The sequence below is a fragment of the Spea bombifrons genome, chromosome 7 (genome assembly GCF_027358695.1).
Source record: "Spea bombifrons isolate aSpeBom1 chromosome 7, aSpeBom1.2.pri, whole genome shotgun sequence".
NCBI lineage: Eukaryota > Metazoa > Chordata > Amphibia > Anura > Pelobatidae > Spea > Spea bombifrons.
Genome location: NC_071093.1, coordinates 8,514,220 through 8,533,329, shown reverse-complemented (window position 1 = coordinate 8,533,329; position 19,110 = coordinate 8,514,220). Strand labels below are relative to the sequence as shown.

Below are 19,110 nucleotides of genomic sequence, written 5' to 3'. Positions count from 1 at the left end.
ATGTTGGATAAGCCTTCTAAGGTTTGGATGCCTTACCTGCCGCCAGGATCCACAGAATAATTGGTTACAGTTTTAAGTAAAAGTAATATTAAATAATAAATACAAATACAATTGCACAAAAAACTTACAAAAGTTATATAATTAAAAAGATGACACCATATACAGAATAGAAATAAAACTCTGCAATAGAAGGTATAAAAATCCATGATATAAAATTCTGAATAGATAAATGGTATAAACCCCTTATTCACAGAGCATATTTATACCTGGCATGAAACACTTTCAAATGTCCACATTTTAAGGGGGGGGTGTTGGAATTGTGTTTTTTATAAACCCATGAAGGGTTAACATTACTCCAGAGAGGACAAGCCGAATTTACATAATACATAGTATGCATTATTACTGAAAATCCCTTAACAGGTAATAAGAAAGAATGATTGGTATTAATGCGTCAAATAGAAGCGTCTGTAAAATACTTGTGCAATAAATATAATATGTGATCTCACTAATGGGTTCCTGCGGAAAATGACTTTGCTTACTTTCCGGACGTAATTCTTCTTAAAGAAAGGGGCAAAAAAGTACTTTTGTATATAGAAAAGGTTTACTACCAATAAGATTATATACTGAGAAAATCGTATTGCTATGTCCATGAACTGACGTGTAAATATTTCTAAATGCAGTAATAGTCCCCAGACTATTTCTGCCTCGGGTAGTCTATGGACCTTTGCTTATAACAAACTGAATTAATCCACGGGATGAATAGATTACAACCTATCCGTGTCTGCCTTTGTGTCACATGATGATAAAAAGGCATCCCCTGAAAAATATGAATGAAACAAAAACGATTAAATAATTATTTCTGGTGAGGTTGTGGGCAAGCATGTGTGAGAACGGTGTTTTTAATGTGTTTAGATTTGAAAGTGTTAAATTATGGTGAGTAGGTGGAACAGCATCTTTAAGGTGACCTACATTTTCTGTGTAATATGTAGATACATAAAAATGTTTTCCTCGTTCAGTTTTTTTCCCCTCTAACTAGTGATGTTGCTTATGTACAGACCCAGGGCAGTCCCCCGGCTGCCCCGAGACCTGCCACATCTTATGATTCATTGTGTATCTGCTTTGTGCGGACCCCCATAATATAAACTGACCTGTTACAAGAGATCTTTGATCTCCCCAATTGGCCTGTTGAGGGCCGTATCGCATAAAGGAGGCCAATTGTCTACTAGGGGATCGCCCTCTAACACACTGCCTATGGGCTGCCTTAGGCCAAGATATGCCACAACTTCTAAATCTCATCATTGGGAGAAAACAACAAACACACATATATAGGTGTGTATAGTGTGTGTGCGTGTGCGTGTATATAATACGTATGTGTGCCTTCGACAAATCTTCTCGTCCCTTAATTTTGATAACTCATAAGGTTAAGTAACAGTCGAGAGATTCTGCCATGTGAGATTCCTCTTTTGTGTTCTGGCTAAAAATAATAATTCTAATTGCTTAAGGGAAGGAATAAGGCAGACTCTCTATAACCTCACCCCTTAATGTTTTTGGCTAATTAGTGGTTTTAGTGAATTTTAATGGTTCATAGCTGCTGTTTTGTTTTATCTCACGTTTTCCATGTTGCTTACACATCTAATTATTCTACGTCCAATCTGCTCACCCCGCTATCCAGCATTTCATTTAATAACGCAACCTTGGCTTTTCTCTTTGGAGCTGAATGTTTTGTTCTTAATGTCTCAGGGCTGCTGTTCGTTTCCAGATGACACAAACGTTTTGGGCCATGGATGGAAATATAATTCCATCTAGTATACCACTATTGTAAATGCAGTGCCGTACTATAGGGAAAATAGATATAACCATGTTGGTCCATGAGAAGATGGAGTCTTTAGTTGAAGGTGACATCTTATAAAAGGCCATTGTAGAAAATGATGTAACATCACGCAATCTTTCAGGTCCTCAGGGGTCTCTACTTCATATGTTTAAGATCTGAAGAAGACCCCTGTGTGGTAAATGCCCGTTAAGATATATCCCCACCGACTAAAGACTGAAACAGAGGTCCACAAACGGAGACGCACCGAGAGGAAGGCTATAAAGCGGCCGTCTGTTCTTGGTGAGCATCTCATATTCTTTTTGTATGGCATTGCCCGATAAGTGATCTCACCACCGACCAAAGATCGAGACGCAGGTCAGAAAGCTTTATCCACAAACTGTATATTCTGGTCCTGTGAATTCAGAAGCAAACAGTGAACTCTACCAGTTCATCTATATGCCTGGACTGACCCCGTGTGCGAATACCCTCTGATGTCTTTCTTTAGGACCCTCGTAACTCTGGTCAGACTCAGGTTTTTTTTTTTCTAAAAAGGGGTACGGCATATTTATAAACTGTAAATATACATTAAAAACATTTCCCCAAATGGTGCACTTCTTGTTAGTTGGAGTTTTTAATATATATACGGGAGCGTTTTTATTATTATTACTTTCTATTGATGTTCCATTTAAGGCATAATTTGTGACATTCTTTCGAAGGGACTCGGAGGGACACATAGTTTCACCCAGAAGTATAAGAATGTTAGGAATTTGGCAGAGAAAAGGAAAACACATTTATTGGTATAGGACCAAAAAACTCAGCAGCAAAACAAAACCTCGTTTAAGGACACGGAATGTGAAAGATTAGCGGACTCTTATTTTCATGAGCCTTCTGAATGTTGGGGTAGATTGCATGGGAAATGGATTTATTCGCGAAAAGTGTGCAACCTCTAACTTTCCTACATTTTCACCGATTTCTTTATTCTAGTCGGCTCTTAAACTAAAGCCTTTGTGGTTTTTATGCTGGAGTTTTGCAAGATCTGCAAAAAAGTTTTAAGAATATTGTAATTATTATAATGCTAAATATTTCATTGAAATTCAAGGAAGAGTGCAGGATGGTATTCCTCTTTTTTTCTTTCTTTCTATAAAATTGCTTACAATTCTTTAAAATGTCCATTTTCCAGTGTAAAGAAAGCAAATCTTTTCACGCACATTTCTGAGATTTGTTCCAATTTGCAGAGTTTCTGCCGTAAAGTGAGACGCACATTTGGGGTTATTTGTGAAGTGACTCTGTGAAAAGTTTAACATGTGGCTTCCATGGCGACCATTGGAATGGTTCAGTGAACACAAAACATATAGAATTGGTTTATGTGATATTATTAATACTTTTTTATATTTTACACCCGAATAGCTCTTTGTGTTTTAGTGGCAGAAAGTGTGGATTATGGCAAAAGCTGTAAAAATTGTGCTGTAAACTAACTCCAAAACTGCTACAAAAAAGATTATTATATATGTATGTATAACAAGTGAAAAAAATTCACACTTTTTGAATGTTATAAAAATAAATCAATTTTTTCCCCCAAATGGAAGCGGCACTAATTCTTTAACTTGGTGTCCTCACTAATTTAATAGACACAGTTTGTAGGATTTTTATTTAAAGGGCAGTGGAATAGAAATAGCTAATTAAATGTTAAATGAAGTATTGTCCACTGATGCTTAACATTTTGGTGAAATCTGCAATGAAAATGGGCAAGAGTAGCATTTATTTGATTAAAATTCACACATTCTGTTCTTCCCTCTTATAACAAAAAGTATTATAAAATTAATCACCTTGAAAACCATGATAGCAGCCACTGATATTATCTCCTAGCGTACCGTGCAACAGATAGCTGATTGGTGGTCTGTGCAGGAGGTTGGCTCCAGGGGTCCGCATGCTTCCAGAAAAGGGGAGTATACGGTCGACAACGTATAGTTTGGCAGCTGCCATCATCCCTATGATTCTTAGTCATTTAAATGATAAGGCTGAATAATATTATTATTAATAGTAAATACGGTATATTTTAAAAGTCCCATGATGTTGGCTAATACATTATTGGTTGATGAATTATTGGATCTTATGTAGAAAATTCTGTGGATAGAGGGATGTCATTTAGCTTTTGTATATACATATAGTTTTGATGCTGGTGACATCATAATCACTTAACTCTATATATTTTCTTCCATGGTGTTTATGAAAAACCCAGTAGGCTGTATTTGATAACGGCCCCCCCACCAGCAGCCTATGGCCCTCCACGATAATAAAGTTGGGCAGCACTATTTTGTGGAACGGCTCGTTCCTGGAGGCTCCCAGCCATGCCAGCTCCAGAAGTAAGCTGCGATAAATCTAGAGGGAGCTGCGTTAGTGCCGGGGAAGCTTAATTGCAAAGTGCTTTGTAAATGGGACTCTGTGTATAAATACTAAATATTATTAGTATTAATAGGCACTATGCCGCTTACACCAAACTAAATCACCGTTTTCACTGCAGCTGTCAGGTTGTGACTGTGAGGAAGAAATTACGAGCTTATAGTTACACCAAAGGATCCCTTTTATTTTAACCCATTGTGGGGTCTGGAGCACTAAGGTACCTAGAATTTAAGGTGCTCTTTCACATTAAGTGCATTGAAGACGCTTTTAGCAGATCTATAATTTTATAATATTCACTGGTTTAATCACATCAAGAAACAGCATAGACGTTTTAAGATGGGTTTTATGGTAACAACCCGCCAATGCCTGCTTTTGTGTCACATGACACTTAAACTATCCCGAGAAAAATTCTAGATTGGGCAAAGCTGCTTTCAACAGTACTGGGAATGATTGTTTCTATACCTGTGTTTAGCTATACAAGTGGTACATTAAGCAGAGTTGGTGGAACTGCACCTTTAAGGAGCTACCTGGTAACCTTGTGTTTTACGCTACGTCGGAGGATGCAAAAATATATTGAATATACGGTAATCGTTTAAAACATAACACTTTTAAAGCCTTCATTTCCACTATGGCGAGACTCGGCAGGTGAGTTGCAGTTTCAGCTCACTTGCGTTACTGAGTGCTAGGGCCGGTTTTAATACCCCGGTACGGCCCTGATCCCGCAGACTATTATTTTACGGAATAACGCTGTGATTTGCTGGGTAAACGGATTTAAACTCGCCGTTGGTTTGTTTGCACTTTTACAGCAGGAAGCGTGCTTTATTTTACTTTTCTTTCCAATTGCTTCAGAATTATTTCACAATTTAACTGAAAACTGGCATACTTTTTTTCTTTTTTTTTTTTTTTTCTTTTCTTCATTTGGCAAAGAAAAGATGCTGGCCGGGGACAGGGTGTGTGACGGTTGTGTAATGTTTCAACTACAAAGCTCTAAAACAATGAAGTTACTAAAGCTGTGACAGCGGCGGTTCCCTTTTCTTCCCCTTGTTTGTTTAGAAAACAGAATAATACTAAACAAAACTTCAAATATATTTTACTTAACGCTCTAACTCCGTAGATAAAATCCGGGTGAACTTTGGCTTTTAGCAGTTAAATGCCGATTGATTTGCGTGCCGTCTGTAAGATTGTGTCCTTCTTTCTGCGTTTACCGGACCTGCCGTCCTGCAAAGTGCCGAGGATGAAATGATGACAAATATTCACTTTTGAACCAACCTCTTGATGGAGTAAACATCCGCAGGTAAGGGTGACCCGAGGTAACACTCGGAGAAGTTAACTCAGGCCAGTAGAGTGCCAACGTAGGATGCATAGTTACCAGACCTCTGTTGGTAAATCTGAACAGAATGTTAATATTTGATTTCCTTTTATATTGTTACGCCTGGGAATTTTCTCAATGAGCTGACCCTAAGGCTCCTCGAAGATAAACCCTTTAATAGCCCATTAATTCAGATTCTATGTAGAAACCTTGACTTGTCGTTATTTAAAGATACACATTCACCTGCATTCAAGCAGGGAAATCAATCATAACATACTGGTAGAAAATTCTTAGAGCAACATAGACTATAAAGTCATCCGGACTGTGTGACCCCCGAGAGTCTGCCCCTTGAGCCTGAGATTGGGGTAAAACCCCTGAGTTCCCAGGTATGAAGAAGCTGAAGGTGTATTCAGTTCATTGGCGCTGCGGTGATTAGTATAAGGAGCTTTAATAAGAGGCGTAGGGCGCATGATATGTGATCGGCCTCAGACTTCTGTGTATCCGGCGTAATGTCGTTAGTCAGCGGAGTATCAGGGAGTGGAGCGGACAGAGATGTTAAACCAGTTTGTTGCTGGGAGAGGAGGCAGCGTGGTTTTTCTGTCTTCGCCATACAAAGGATCGGGACTCGTTGGCTCCCCGTACGTTTCAGATGAAGAAAGGGGGTGGTGGTTGTTTTGTATTCACCAAGACTTTTACAAGCTGTTTTATTGGGCTTTTCTAAGAAGAAAATGTGTTTTAAAATGCGACATATAATGATCTTTTCTATTATATGCACACTGCTGTGAACACTGTGATACACTCCCACCTAGCAAAAGCCAAAGAGGGGCATCAGGGCCAAGAGGGACTGTCCCTCCTAAAGGGGATACTTGGCAAGTATGCACTCAATTAGTAAGTTATTGTTGCATTTTAGATAGCAGCTTCACGTTTTATCCCCTCCCCCCCTTTTTAAAGTCTAATCTTGTTCTGCCAATGAAGGGTTAACAGCTGTGTACTGCCGATTATCTGATAAATGCCGGTATCGGCGGTTTTATTCCGTATATTCATTTTGCTTCCCTGTTTGATTGCAGCGCCTCTCGGTGGGACCTTACAAACAGGGCTTCATTGAATAATTAAATTGCGCCGACTCCTAGGGGCTTTAGATAACACGGGTCTGGGAGGAGGCGTGCGAGTGATGGAGTGGATTACCGCGTCTTTACACGACCGCGACTGGTGGTCAGTAAGAAGCTTTATAAAACCAGCCAGACTCGCGGGAGGTCTTCAGCGTATTAACTCTTAAATGACAAGCTTTTTTTTTATAACAGTGACTAGGAAGTTTAATGTAATAGGATTGTATCTGTATGTCTCTACCACAAGTTATGTAGTAGACTGTAAGCTCTATGGGGCAGAGACATCCTTAATGCCCATTGGAGGTTTTTCTTGTCCGATGCTGTTTAATGAATTCTGCGCTCAAAAACCTAATTTTAGTTATTTTTATTTTTTTGCTTTCCTGAGATCCACGTATTGCTTCAACTCCCTAAACGAAGACAAATACACTATTATTTTTAATGTGATGTTTGTATCCTGCTGTTGATGATGGAAGCTGTGGATGCTGTTTAGATTTTTTGTTTTGTTAAAATGCATCTACAATTGTATCCTGCCTGATAGACCTTCCATTAGATGATATTGACTCAGAGGAAGAGTTTAAAAGCTTTGCCGGCGCATCAGCAATTCTGCTGTTTGTAAAGATATTCTAAATGTTTACTATGTAACTTAAATGACGTGCCGTGCCATCAATCAAACGTGCGCGACGCACGGACACCGTGACACGTTGCAGAGCGGTAATCTCATTGAGTTGACTACACGCTAACTGTTTGTTGGTGATTGACGGGGTTGGTGCTTTGATGACATTGGCGCTGAGGTATGCCGCCCTTAGCCGGTTTGGGTGCCGGCGTCCGTCACACTTAAGCGGCGTGTGACAGATGGTGGTTAGCATCTGAAGGCCGTGGGTTGGCTTATGAAAATCGATCCGGTGGACTTTGTAGAGGGAGCTTCTTTACACCAAACACGGCCAATTCACACTAACTGAACAAATAAGAGAGACACTGCCGGGAAATGAGAAGCTGTAAGGAACATGCAGGGGTAACGTATTAACGGCTTATATTCCAGCGTTTTATAACGGCAAATATATCCGGAAATGGAAATTCCACCCGCTCGATTCCTTTTGTTAATTGCACCCTTTTTCCAGGATGAGTCACTAAATACTCCCGTTTTTGTACCGTGTGTCTGTAAAGAGAAACTGTTGCAAACTTGTTCATTCTAAAAGTATCCTGGGTACAGGAAGTGCCCTACAACTTCCTGTTGGGGTGATTGGCGAATTCCAACACACACGCCAAGAACTGGAAAATGTAAAACTAACCGTCAAGAAATATAATAACAGAAACGGTGGATTCTTTGCAGTTCTGGTTTTACATTTTTTTTTTTTTTTGGAGGTTTTTTTTTTTTTTTTGTAGCTCTTTTAGAAATTATTCATGTTGTCGTTAAGGTTTCTTTACACAGCACAGTCACTATTAATCTGTCTGATTTAGACCTAAAAACCATCTTGATCTACCATACGGCTCCCACCGTTTATCTCAATAACCTCATAAGACCACCATTGCTACCAGGAATTTTGTATGAAAGCCTAGATGGCAAGCTGACGGGCGAGATCTACAACTGTTGTGTCTCTGTGTAGATGTATATTTATGTGTTTAACCCCCCTATCTTTGCACAGCGCTGCGTATTATGTTGGCCCTTAATAAATACAGGATGATAATAAAATTAAAGAGAAATGGGATCCCCGTTGTGCTGCGGGAGTGGGTAAACGCTGAAGATGTAGAATCTCTGACATCATTTACAGTTTTATGAGTGCATTTCCAATGTGAAAGTATAACGCATTACCCTTCGTCGGTTTAAAACGATGTTCGGTAGTTTCAACAATGGCGCTTCGGCAGTTGTTTTCCCATTAAGGATTTTTATTGCCCGCCAACGTGAATGCGCGTTGAAATGTAAATTCAAACGGCGTCCGTATATCAGAGGCAGCGCTGTGATGGAAAGGCGCGTTGGCTGGAGGAATATTCCGGGTTTGTGAAGAATGGTCTCCTGCCGATGGCAGAAGATTCAGGACATGATATGCAAAGTTCTGACACAAAGGCCGGTGTAGGAGAGACATTCGGTCTGATGTGTAATTACCATTCCTTCTTACTAATTACCGCTGCAGGGATTATTTTGGTGGCGACCGTCTGTTCTCATTTGCGATTTGCAAAAGACGAGCCATTTTCTCGCATGTAGATAATACCTTAGCATTCATATCTAAAATACGTTCATCACTATTAGGATTGTACGGTACTAAAGAACACAAATAAAAATATGAAAGTTAATAAATGACTGCCTGTTAAATATGAAGAATGTATCTATGTCCAGAGCTTATTGTGTAAAATCTGAATTTTATGTTTAATTTCTCTTTACCAAAATAAGACATGGTAGAAACCTAAAACCAAGTGTTCATTGTTATCCACGTGTCCTTTTATTACTGGTTATTGCTTACAACCCTGTCAACAGATGGCAGGGGTGTTAAGAGAAGGGTACTTTGGACTGTTAAGCTGCTTTCTGGAAACTACTATTTTCTTCCTGGCTGTCGCAATGCCTGGGAATGGAAAATACGTGAAGAATAATTGAAAAAGCTCATTCTTACAAATTATTCCGTGATGAACGGGTATTGTGCAACAACAGCAGCTGGTTAGATGAGCTCAACCTAATGCCCGTGGCCTGACCAGACTATCAGCGCCTGACTCCGGGCCTGCGCGTTACAGAGCATCCCGCGCGCAGCTTACGCACTCGGCCACGCACCCGCACTCAACTAGATTGGGGACATCTTTTAGAAATGTATTTTTAGGTAAAATATTTTTAAATAAAATGCTTATAGTTGTAGACCAGACATCTTCTGCTGTTATCACAGATGATTAAAAGCCAACTAATCTTTTATGACGTTGTGTTTACGAGGGCTTTTATTATAATAGCCCGTTAGCACCTTTATGGCGCATGAAGCTTTGTGACTTCACGAAAATAGTGAGCGTTAACGTTATTTGGATTGGGTGAAACATCATTGGCCAAATAGAGGCCAGTTTGCTTTCCTGGGGTTTTTGTTCTTTTTTTTTTTTTTTTTATCTCTTGATGATATGGTAAAACGTGGTCATGAAAAGGTTAAAACTACAATACAGGGAATATCCAACTTTTCATATATATATATTTTTTTAATTCCTACGTTCCTTGAAACAGGTACGCTACAAATGAAAGAAAGCTACAATCATTTATTTTGGGATTGAAAATATTTGTAGGGTGCTGAAGTCACGTCGAAGGGCATACCGTGTGATCCTGCCAAGAACTTTCACAACGCCAGACGGCAAACAAACTCCTGCCCACCCAGGGGTGGCTCTCCCACTGTCGCACCTAATGTTTAGTGTGGGTCATGTATCAATTCCTATCAATACCAAGTAGTGCGAATTGCACTGAAGCTGGGGACGACTTCACTACCCGAATTCTAAGCAGGTGCACGTAGTTGGGCCGGAGACGAAATTCGTCTCAAGAAGCCAAGGCGCTGGATATTGAAATTATTTGAAGGATCAGAACCCTCACGTTTATAGGTTTCTAGGTTTGACATGCGTGGGCATTTCTTTATTTTTAATCTTTCCTTTTTGAGTGCAGACGCTTGGTATAAATCACTGGCATCATCTCGATAAACCCCAGGATCTGTTTCCAATTGTTTCGCAGCAAATGGAAAGCCTCCTCTCGGCTTTCGCTTTCACTCAAGCAGTCTTGTTTAACAGAAATGTTCTAGGAATATAGAATTACGGTGCTTATCCAAAATTATATACATTTTCACAAATGACAAGATGTGTAACAGTCGCAGCGAGGCTGAGAGCAGAGCGCGTGTTGTAAGAGCGTCTCGGGCTATTTCTGGAATGCTTGGCTTTTAAAGAACGTCCTGGAATGGGTCAGGGCTGTATAACGGTGGGGTGGAAGGAGAAGCTGCTCATAGCGGCCCTTCGTTTCAGATGGCCAGAGGGGCATTTACATTTATAGGGTATGGTTAGAGGCAAAGATCGGTAGCAGAACTCAACCCAGCAAACATTTGAGTCCTAAAGAGGGGCTGCCTGTCTTGTAGAGGGGCACTTGGGAGCTGTGAGGAGGACAAGAGAAGAGGCATTAAAATGATTGTCATGAACGATGAAGGTCCAACAAGATGTTTCCTGCCATGGTGTTCTTCATCCCATGGAGCGGCCTCTCCCTCGCTGATGAGAACCAAGCTGTTCGCGGGCGAGTTGTGCAATTAGTTGCAGAGAGTTGTGTTTACATTTTGTCTGCAATGTACACAAAGTATAATAAAATAAAGAAACGCTCACATGTAGCTTTGGAAGTTGATCTGGCAGTCCTTGGATCGCATATAAAAATGAAATCCTCATTCACCTTGTAAAGTCCCGATTCTCCGTGCCGCCGCCGTACACTGAATTCTCTAGCAGCGCGAGTGATATTTGGAGAGTGTCCTCTGTCTGTACCTTAACACGGCTTTGTAATGTAAAAAGTCATATCGTTGACGTATTTCCGCGTTGGGCGACGCATACAAATTCCAGAGAAATTGATGTTAATTTGACTTTGAAAAAGTCCAAATTCCATGCGATTTATTCCTTATCACTGTAAGAGTTGAGTTTTCTCCAGCAGTCCTTGTTAATCACCCGCTAATACTCATATACTATGACTCTCTACCCTGTTGTTTGGTCAAAAGGGGTCCGGATGACAAAACACAAATATTGTAAATTAGACCCTATGCCAATATGGTACGGCTACCTGTGCACCCCCTGACCATAGGAACAAAAGATGGATTCCGTGGGTACCATTCAAAGAGTACTTGACCACACGATATTTTATTACCAGCCTTTTAATTGAGAATGGAGGTGAAAGCTGTGAGTAAAGGTTCTTATAAACCTGTAACGTGCTCTGAGGCTTACAGCTTTTTTTTTATCTTTTGCTTTTCACAGATATGGAGTCTGCAGAGAGGTTAACATCCAATTTATCATCAGCGACCTCCTCGTCGCCTTCCACACCATCCGCAGCAGTTACTAAAGGAGGCCTTTCCACTGGAGTGTCACCCCTCAGCTCCGCCATCACAGCTTGTGGTACGTTGGCTTTACGCTGGGGTTTGTGGTTTTTCACGTGGCTGACGGCAGTAATGGGTTTTCACGGGGCTAACATCTCAAATGTGGTACAAAGTTTATTTGGGTGCCAACTGGGTAAACAAATGTGTAAAACATTTGGAGAGGAGAGAATTGAGGTTTAAGGGATCGTGCACTTCACTGACTCCCGATCCCCAGTCATTTAGGGCTATGAAGAACGTTTGCTTCTCAGATGACTTCCATATCTACCTGACTGAATGCAGTAGCCTCATCTCATGCTGTTATCTGGCCCCCAATTATAAGGAAATCATTCACAAAGCGGCCAAGCTGTTTCTGGCCCCCAATTAACGTGGAGGGGACACCACTGAGTAATAACAGGGCTTTGCATACATGTGGGGCCCTGATTTGATATTCAAATTGGTGCCAGAATTTTCACTAAAACTTTTCCTAATTTTTATCAGATTTTGATAAAATCATAGTTTGCCATTGTATGCCCTGCCCAAAAAATCCTTTGAAATTTGGTTTCTTCAAAAATTCCCAAAAAATGTAATTTGTTTTGTATTATATTAATTTTGCCGAAAGTGTCACTGTTATGGAAATGGTTCGGTTGCCATTATTTTGCGATTCACATTTTTGTTATTCTGGCAGAATTTTTCCATGCTGCAGTCTGAAATGATTGGGTTATTAGGGCTGGTTTATCGTACCCGGACCCGTCGCCTTTTGTTTCTATACCCGGCATCTGCAAATTATTAAGAACGCGCTTACTATTTATTTCCGGAGAGAACAACAGTGACATTTAGTGGCTACTAACATTCATGGCAGGAATATCTCCATGCTTTTATCAGCACGGATTTTTCGTGGAGAATTTTTTCGAGGTGATGTGATCGCGGAGATGGAGATACCTGGAAGGGAGGAATAATGATGTTAATTGATGCCAAATGCAAATTCCATGTGATTTATTCTTTATTACTGTAGGTTTCATCAGTCCCCATTCCTGGCCCGTGTTAGTAAAGTGGGCCCTGACTACTCTGTGGCAAATAATGAAATAAAGGTTACAATTAGACATTGGGGCCAATCTTGCAATGCTGCTATATGTCAGCCCTTTGCAGGACAGTCCTTGGGACTCTAGTGCTTGATATGGGGACAACTAGATCTCTGTGGCGGGAGAGGAGGATGAGCACCCCTGCTGGTGTTTATTTTATTCAAAGTATTTGATGGAAAAGCAAAAAACAGGAACGTTATTTTCAGTGTTAATCAAAGAAGCCCGGCTAATGTTGTTTTTGGCAGAAATAGGGCTACGAATAGGTAAGGGGATTGGCAATTTGATGACGGCAATGAAGATCAGGAAGCCGCCGTATCATACTGAGGTGGAATAATTAACCTTTGTCTGTAATGACGCTTGTGTGGTTTCCGTTAAAACAAAAAACACTTATAATGAATAGATTTTCCTGGGGCATAGAAGTGTTCCTTAAACACTTTGATTCCAGAACTCTAGCACTAGAATTATTAATTGGTATACGAGGGTTGAGCTGAAGAGGGTAATGAGTGTCAGGCCAATTTAGCCAATGCTTTATGGCTACTTCATGCCTATTATTATTATTATTACACAAAACACAAAGTTGTCCATTGAGACACACTAGGGGTTAACCCAGCAAAACATGTGCAGCCTTTACACGATCTGCTCCTATATCCTGGTGTAATTGCGATCCTCGGGGGTTGGACCCTGACGCCCCCTGCTGGGGATTGGGCATTGCAAAAGGTGTAAAAAACAAACAAACAAAACAAACAAGAATATTTGTGTGATCTATGCTACTATTTAACACCAAGTTGTTTCATTTCAATAACCAGATGTAGCTGTACAGATGCAAGGCACTCTGTAAGCGGCAATGACTTGTGATGTGTAGGTTATGACTTGGTATGGCCGCGTGCGTTTATAAGTCATTTATCACATCGTTGCACCGTATTATTCATTTATTTATCCACATTAGAGTAGATTTCTCCTGGCACTGCGGGTTTTGTGTAGAAATGCCGGAGCCGTTGCGGTGACATTTCAGGAGGGAATAAGTTTCATCAACACTACAGGAAAAACAGTATTTAAAATGTCAGCTCTCTTCTAGAGCATTAATCATAAGCTTAATATACCTATTGAGAGCTAAACTCTGCCCACAGGAATGCGTTTCATCGGGGATTACAGAATATTTCAATAATTTACATTTAAATCAAGACTATTTTGAAACAAAATGCCCACCGCAGCGATTGAGTGATACGCGTTATTTATTAACACATTTACTGACATTTCGTAACGCTCTGTTAAAGGAGAAATGTCGACTTTGATTATTTTTATTTTATTTTTAAAAGACCCTAGTCTTATAATCGGGCAAATACGGTATTTGTTTCTGTGTGTATGAATATATATATATATATATATATATATATATATATATATATATATATATATATATATATATATATATATATATAATATACACACATTGCCAAATCTTTGGCTTCCTTGATCTTCTGCATATTTCATTCTCCTGACATACACAAAGTGATCACTCTTTATTTAAATGATCATTAATGCTTAGAATTATCATCCAAATTGTCACAGAAATTGGTCACAACTACAAAGCATAACATATTTCCTCACGTGCAGCCCATACAAAGCATAAAGGTTGCTGGAGGTTATCTTCCCCCTGCTGTGAATGTGCACGCGCGACCCCCTGCCTGCGATGGGAAGGTAGCCGCGCAGAGCTCGGTGTGTGCCAATTTCTGCATGTTAAATGTATTTCAGAGGAATGCAGAGCTAAATGTCACCGAGATTCATGAAACGGCTCACAATAGCAACTATTTTAAGTGTTATTGAAGAAAAAATGCGAAGTGCTATTTACTTAACAAAAGTACTCGGGTAGAATGGAAGGAGAAATCTGATGTTACATACCTCTGCTATATACTTCTAAAGTACACTTATAAGATGCTTATCCCTGTCCTTATGCCAGTGTTATATATACAGTGCAATATTCTGATATACACTACTGTTCAAAAGTTTGGGGTCATTTAGGAATGTCCTTGTTTTTGAAAGAAAAGCAGATTTTGTCTATTAAAATAACATGAAATCGGTCAGAAATCCAGCGCAGACAGGGTTAATGTAAATGACTATTGAAGCTGGAAACAGCTTATTTTTAATGGAATATCTGCATAGGTGTACAGATCACTCCTGTGTTCCAATGGCCCTTTATCACTCCCATCACTCCTGTGTTCCAACGGCCCTTTATCACTCCCATCACTCCTGTGTTCCAATGGCCCTTTATCACTCCCATCACTCCTGTGTTCCAATGGCCCTTTATCACTCCCATCACTCCTGCGTTCCAGTGGCAAGTACGGCCCTGAGCGTATTCGCCATTACAGAAGTTTCCTCTTTGGACGCGTGAAAGCTCTCATACTTTTCACTCCTTGGCATGTTTCCCTTTATTTGTGTTGTGCCAATTTTTTTTTTGGTATGACCCCTACAAATAACAATGGAAGAGTGAATAAAATATACAGTTACAGGGGCCACAATTTGTAAATTTGTAAAGCGTTCATGCATTTTCTTGGGGTGGGGGCAGGTATCCCCATAAATATTCTAACACACAGATTATGAGACAGAAACAGAATAATTATTATCGTAATGAGTCTTTTTAGCATTTAAACTTGGTTTATATTGTTAAGGGGCCGAGTTATGTTTCAAATTAGAAAATTGAGCAGAGCTGATATATATTTTTCTTTTTACAAACCGTTCTTAGGTTTTTCTTCTGAAATGAATAAGTCCCGAGCGCCTCGCGTCATGGCGAGTTTCTGATTCCAGAGACAGGCTTTCATCGGGTGCTTCTTGATGTCACGTTGTAGGCGACGCGGCTTTGTAAGAGCGTTGACATTTTGGTCAGGCAATGAGCGATTGCTTTGTAATCTAAAGACGACTTTCCGGGCTGAATTCAAAGATAAACCTGATACAGCTTTTTGCGGCGTGCATCTTAAGTCACTTCAGGCCGATTCATCTTTCCCTTAACAAATAATTTATGAGTTTCCAGACGAGAGATGGTTTTATTCAGGATGGCCAAAGTGACCTCCGGTTCTCCTCCCGAACACCGTCTCAAGGTCTGAGGAAAAGGGTCAGAATAAAGCAAACAGTTTATTAACGTAATCTCTCTTCTTATATGTTCCTAAATATAAGACTTAAAAATCCTGTTCTCCTTAGGCTTTTCATTAAAACATAGCCAGAGAGTTGCCGATGCACACATATTAACATCCCCCCCAAAAAAATACTCACTGATTTATTTATTTATTGTCTTTTACAGATGAGTGGTAACTAGCACCTTACTTGTGTATTTATATCGGGCCGTCAATAAGACAGACGTACAGCTTGGAGACGCCATACTTAATCTAGGTGGACACCCAAGCCATGTCCAAACCAATTCTTTAATCGTGTAGAATTTTACACCAGTTGGATTAGTATTTTCCAGGGAATGCTTAATTGTCATGTGATGTGAATCAGACACCGGGAGTCATAAGACTATAAGAAACCTTTCCAGTCTCTAACGTTAAGAGGAAAGCATACAATGGCAGATCTTCCAGGGCTTATCCGCTCGAGGCGTTAGACAGCTCAATTACTGTTATGTCTAAGAGGAACGGCACACGAAATGGAGATGGGAAAAACCCCACACCTTGTGACAACTTGTTAAAATGGCAATTCACGCCGGCCCCGGATAATCTGGAATGCTCATCACACGTGTACAAGTTGTCTTAAATTGGGTTTATTTCATTCGCTCAATGAAATATATCTCTGGAGAAGGTCCACCTTACTACGCAACTTCTGTCTGCATTGGTGGAAACTCTGATCCGTTAAGGTGGCCTGCGTTATGGGACCACAGATAACTGGGTCACCTCTTTATATCGATGCAGTATCTCCGGCGTAGCCGTGTCTTCTATCATCGGACAACTTACACGGAGGGAAGACAAGCCTCCGACGGTCCAACGCCTTTGTGTTACAGCTCGTGTAGGTGACCCACATAAGAGCAAGTCCGTGCCGATGATCGTCTTAATAACATGACCTGTATGCTGCATTAGCGCGCACGGCGTATGATCTTTAATCATTAACGTTCCTTTAAGTCTGTCCAAATAAGCAAAAATATGATTACATGAATCATGCTATAAAACTTTATGACAAAGCGTAAAGTGTTTAAGTCTGCGCACATCTCTATTTCATCCCGCTGGAGAAAGCCATTACGGTGAATAACTGCATGGAGTATTGACCGTAAACCAAATGCATTGCATAGGAAATGCACATTAGTACCGGTTCTGGTAAAGGTACCGTGTCATTGCCGCGGGTTACTAGATTTTTTGTAATCGTGTGTAACTCGATTATCTGGCAAACGATAGTTTATTGGTAATGGCATATAATTCACTTTACTTCTCCTTCAAGAATGAACTTTGTATGCCCATCTTCTGTGCAAAGCAATGATTGCCTACCGATCAGAGGACTGAAATAGTCCGTTTTCACAGATACAGAGTTAGATCTTAACCCACTGCATGCTTTCAATCCACTCTTTCAATCTAGTGGCCTATGATGACGCTAAAATGGTGTTTATTGACTGAAAGGAGAGCTGCGGTGTAAATCCCTTCACTGTTATAAATGGCCAACCCCAACAAATTTCTCTTGGGCGAAGAGCTGAGCTGGCCATGTGTAATGCAATATGTAAGGAAACCTTGATGACTTAAATATACATCATACGGGGCAAGCCAAGCTCATAATGTAGTGTGAAGAAAAGGACCTAAAACACATCACAGCCGCCAGTTCTACATTTAGTGAATAAGCCCCAATAGCTGTACATAACGTACATTAATGTGCATGGTATATCCAATGCATTTGGAGTAGCATTTAAATGACAGAAAGCAGCAGAAATGTATCTGACAACAGTGGGGTCCTAGAGAATGCGGAGTACACGAGGGTGTGAGCGTCTGGACTCTGATTTTTACTACGCGCTTTAAACAAATCCCCATTTCAAAGAGAATCTCTGCTTGTAAAAACTCTTCTCGATCCGGAATTCGAGGAGGCACACAGCATCGGTTGGCTCTTAAACTTTAAGTGACTTTCGTCTCGGTGTGTAACTAGCGACGGGGAGCAAAGGGTTAGAAGAAACAACAAGGCCCTCTTTGGGACCCATAACTCTCTCCTTCACCAAAAGATAATTGTTAATGGAAATGATTCCCCTCCGTATTAAGAACAGATCTGGGAGCGTCTCCGGCTCCGCGCCCCGGCGGAGGATGCAGCCCATGCAAACAAAGTCATTACGGTGTCTTTAAAGATGTTTCTGAAGCTCAACATGAAACCCGCAAAACAAGATCTAGGAGGAACGCAGCGACAATTACGTTAGGTCATGTTTTTAAGGGAGGGATCGCAGCAATAAATCCATATTAACGGTGATAAATAAAACGTATCCGGGGGGAACTTATCGATAGCTTTTCTCTCTTCTCCATGTGTTTTGTGTATTGCTGCTACGTAGCGCCGTATACCTTACGCTGTAATCATAAAAACAATATTAAGTTATTCAGTTAAAAAAAATGTGAACTGGTTGTGTAAAAATCAATAAACACTTTTTTTCCTGGCCATGAACTTTGTTGCTATTATTGTTATTAATTATTAATAAATATTATTGTTGCTGTTATTAACATGATGATGCTTGTGCAAGAAATGATTTGTGACTTTCTAACAGCGATGGGTGCTGTGTTTATAAAAGAAGGAAACTACTTGAATATTTATTTAACCAAAACGGGATTAAACAGTAGTGAGATTGTACTATTAAATACCCCAGCATTGCTTTATCTGATGGTGTTGCCCAAGTGTATTGATAGGAAAATATTGGCAGTCTATTGATACGAATCTGCTCATCGATAAGGATTGTCTGCTCCCGGTGGAAGGTGTTTTGGGCCGTGGCGAGCTGTTTAGCAGACATTACATTTGCTTTGCAAATCTTAAAATTCTAGCTGGAGAGAGAGGGATTTGCAGGCGCCGACTGAAAATGAAAGCTAATTACTATGGAAGTTCAGCGAGTATTTTCATTCTCGCCATAAATGTAAAGAATGACACGATCCCCTGATCCCATGATCTTTGTGTATCAAAGGGACGCAGACAGAGGTTTAAAGGGTCCAGTGCCGTAATTATGTGTCTTGCTTGGATTCTGCCCGAACGCAGATCTTTTGTCTAGACACGGTGCAAAAAACACAAGGAGAAATAGACGTTCGAAGCTACATAATGTGAGCGGGAAAGCCGGGCGGAAGCTTTACATTTTGGAGAAGACAGTTGACCAAATTATTATGTATTGCTTTATATAGCACCATCCTTTTCCGTAGCGCTGTACAATAGGTAAACC

The 19,110-nt window shown here is 40.3% G+C and overlaps 1 protein-coding gene across 14 annotated transcripts in view; it reads left to right on the top strand.

Annotated features, from left to right (window-relative positions):
- The window catches only part of BAZ2B (bromodomain adjacent to zinc finger domain 2B), a 92,974-nt gene that overhangs the window by 46,135 nt on the left and 27,729 nt on the right, over positions 1-19,110 (top strand). For all 14 annotated transcript variants that reach the window (XM_053472205.1, XM_053472203.1, XM_053472207.1 and 11 more), the window contains one exon: positions 11,570-11,707. In XM_053472205.1, coding sequence (XP_053328180.1) covers positions 11,572-11,707 — 136 coding nt within the window. In that variant the 5' untranslated portion in view covers positions 11,570-11,571. The remainder of the gene's footprint in view (positions 1-11,569; positions 11,708-19,110) is intronic.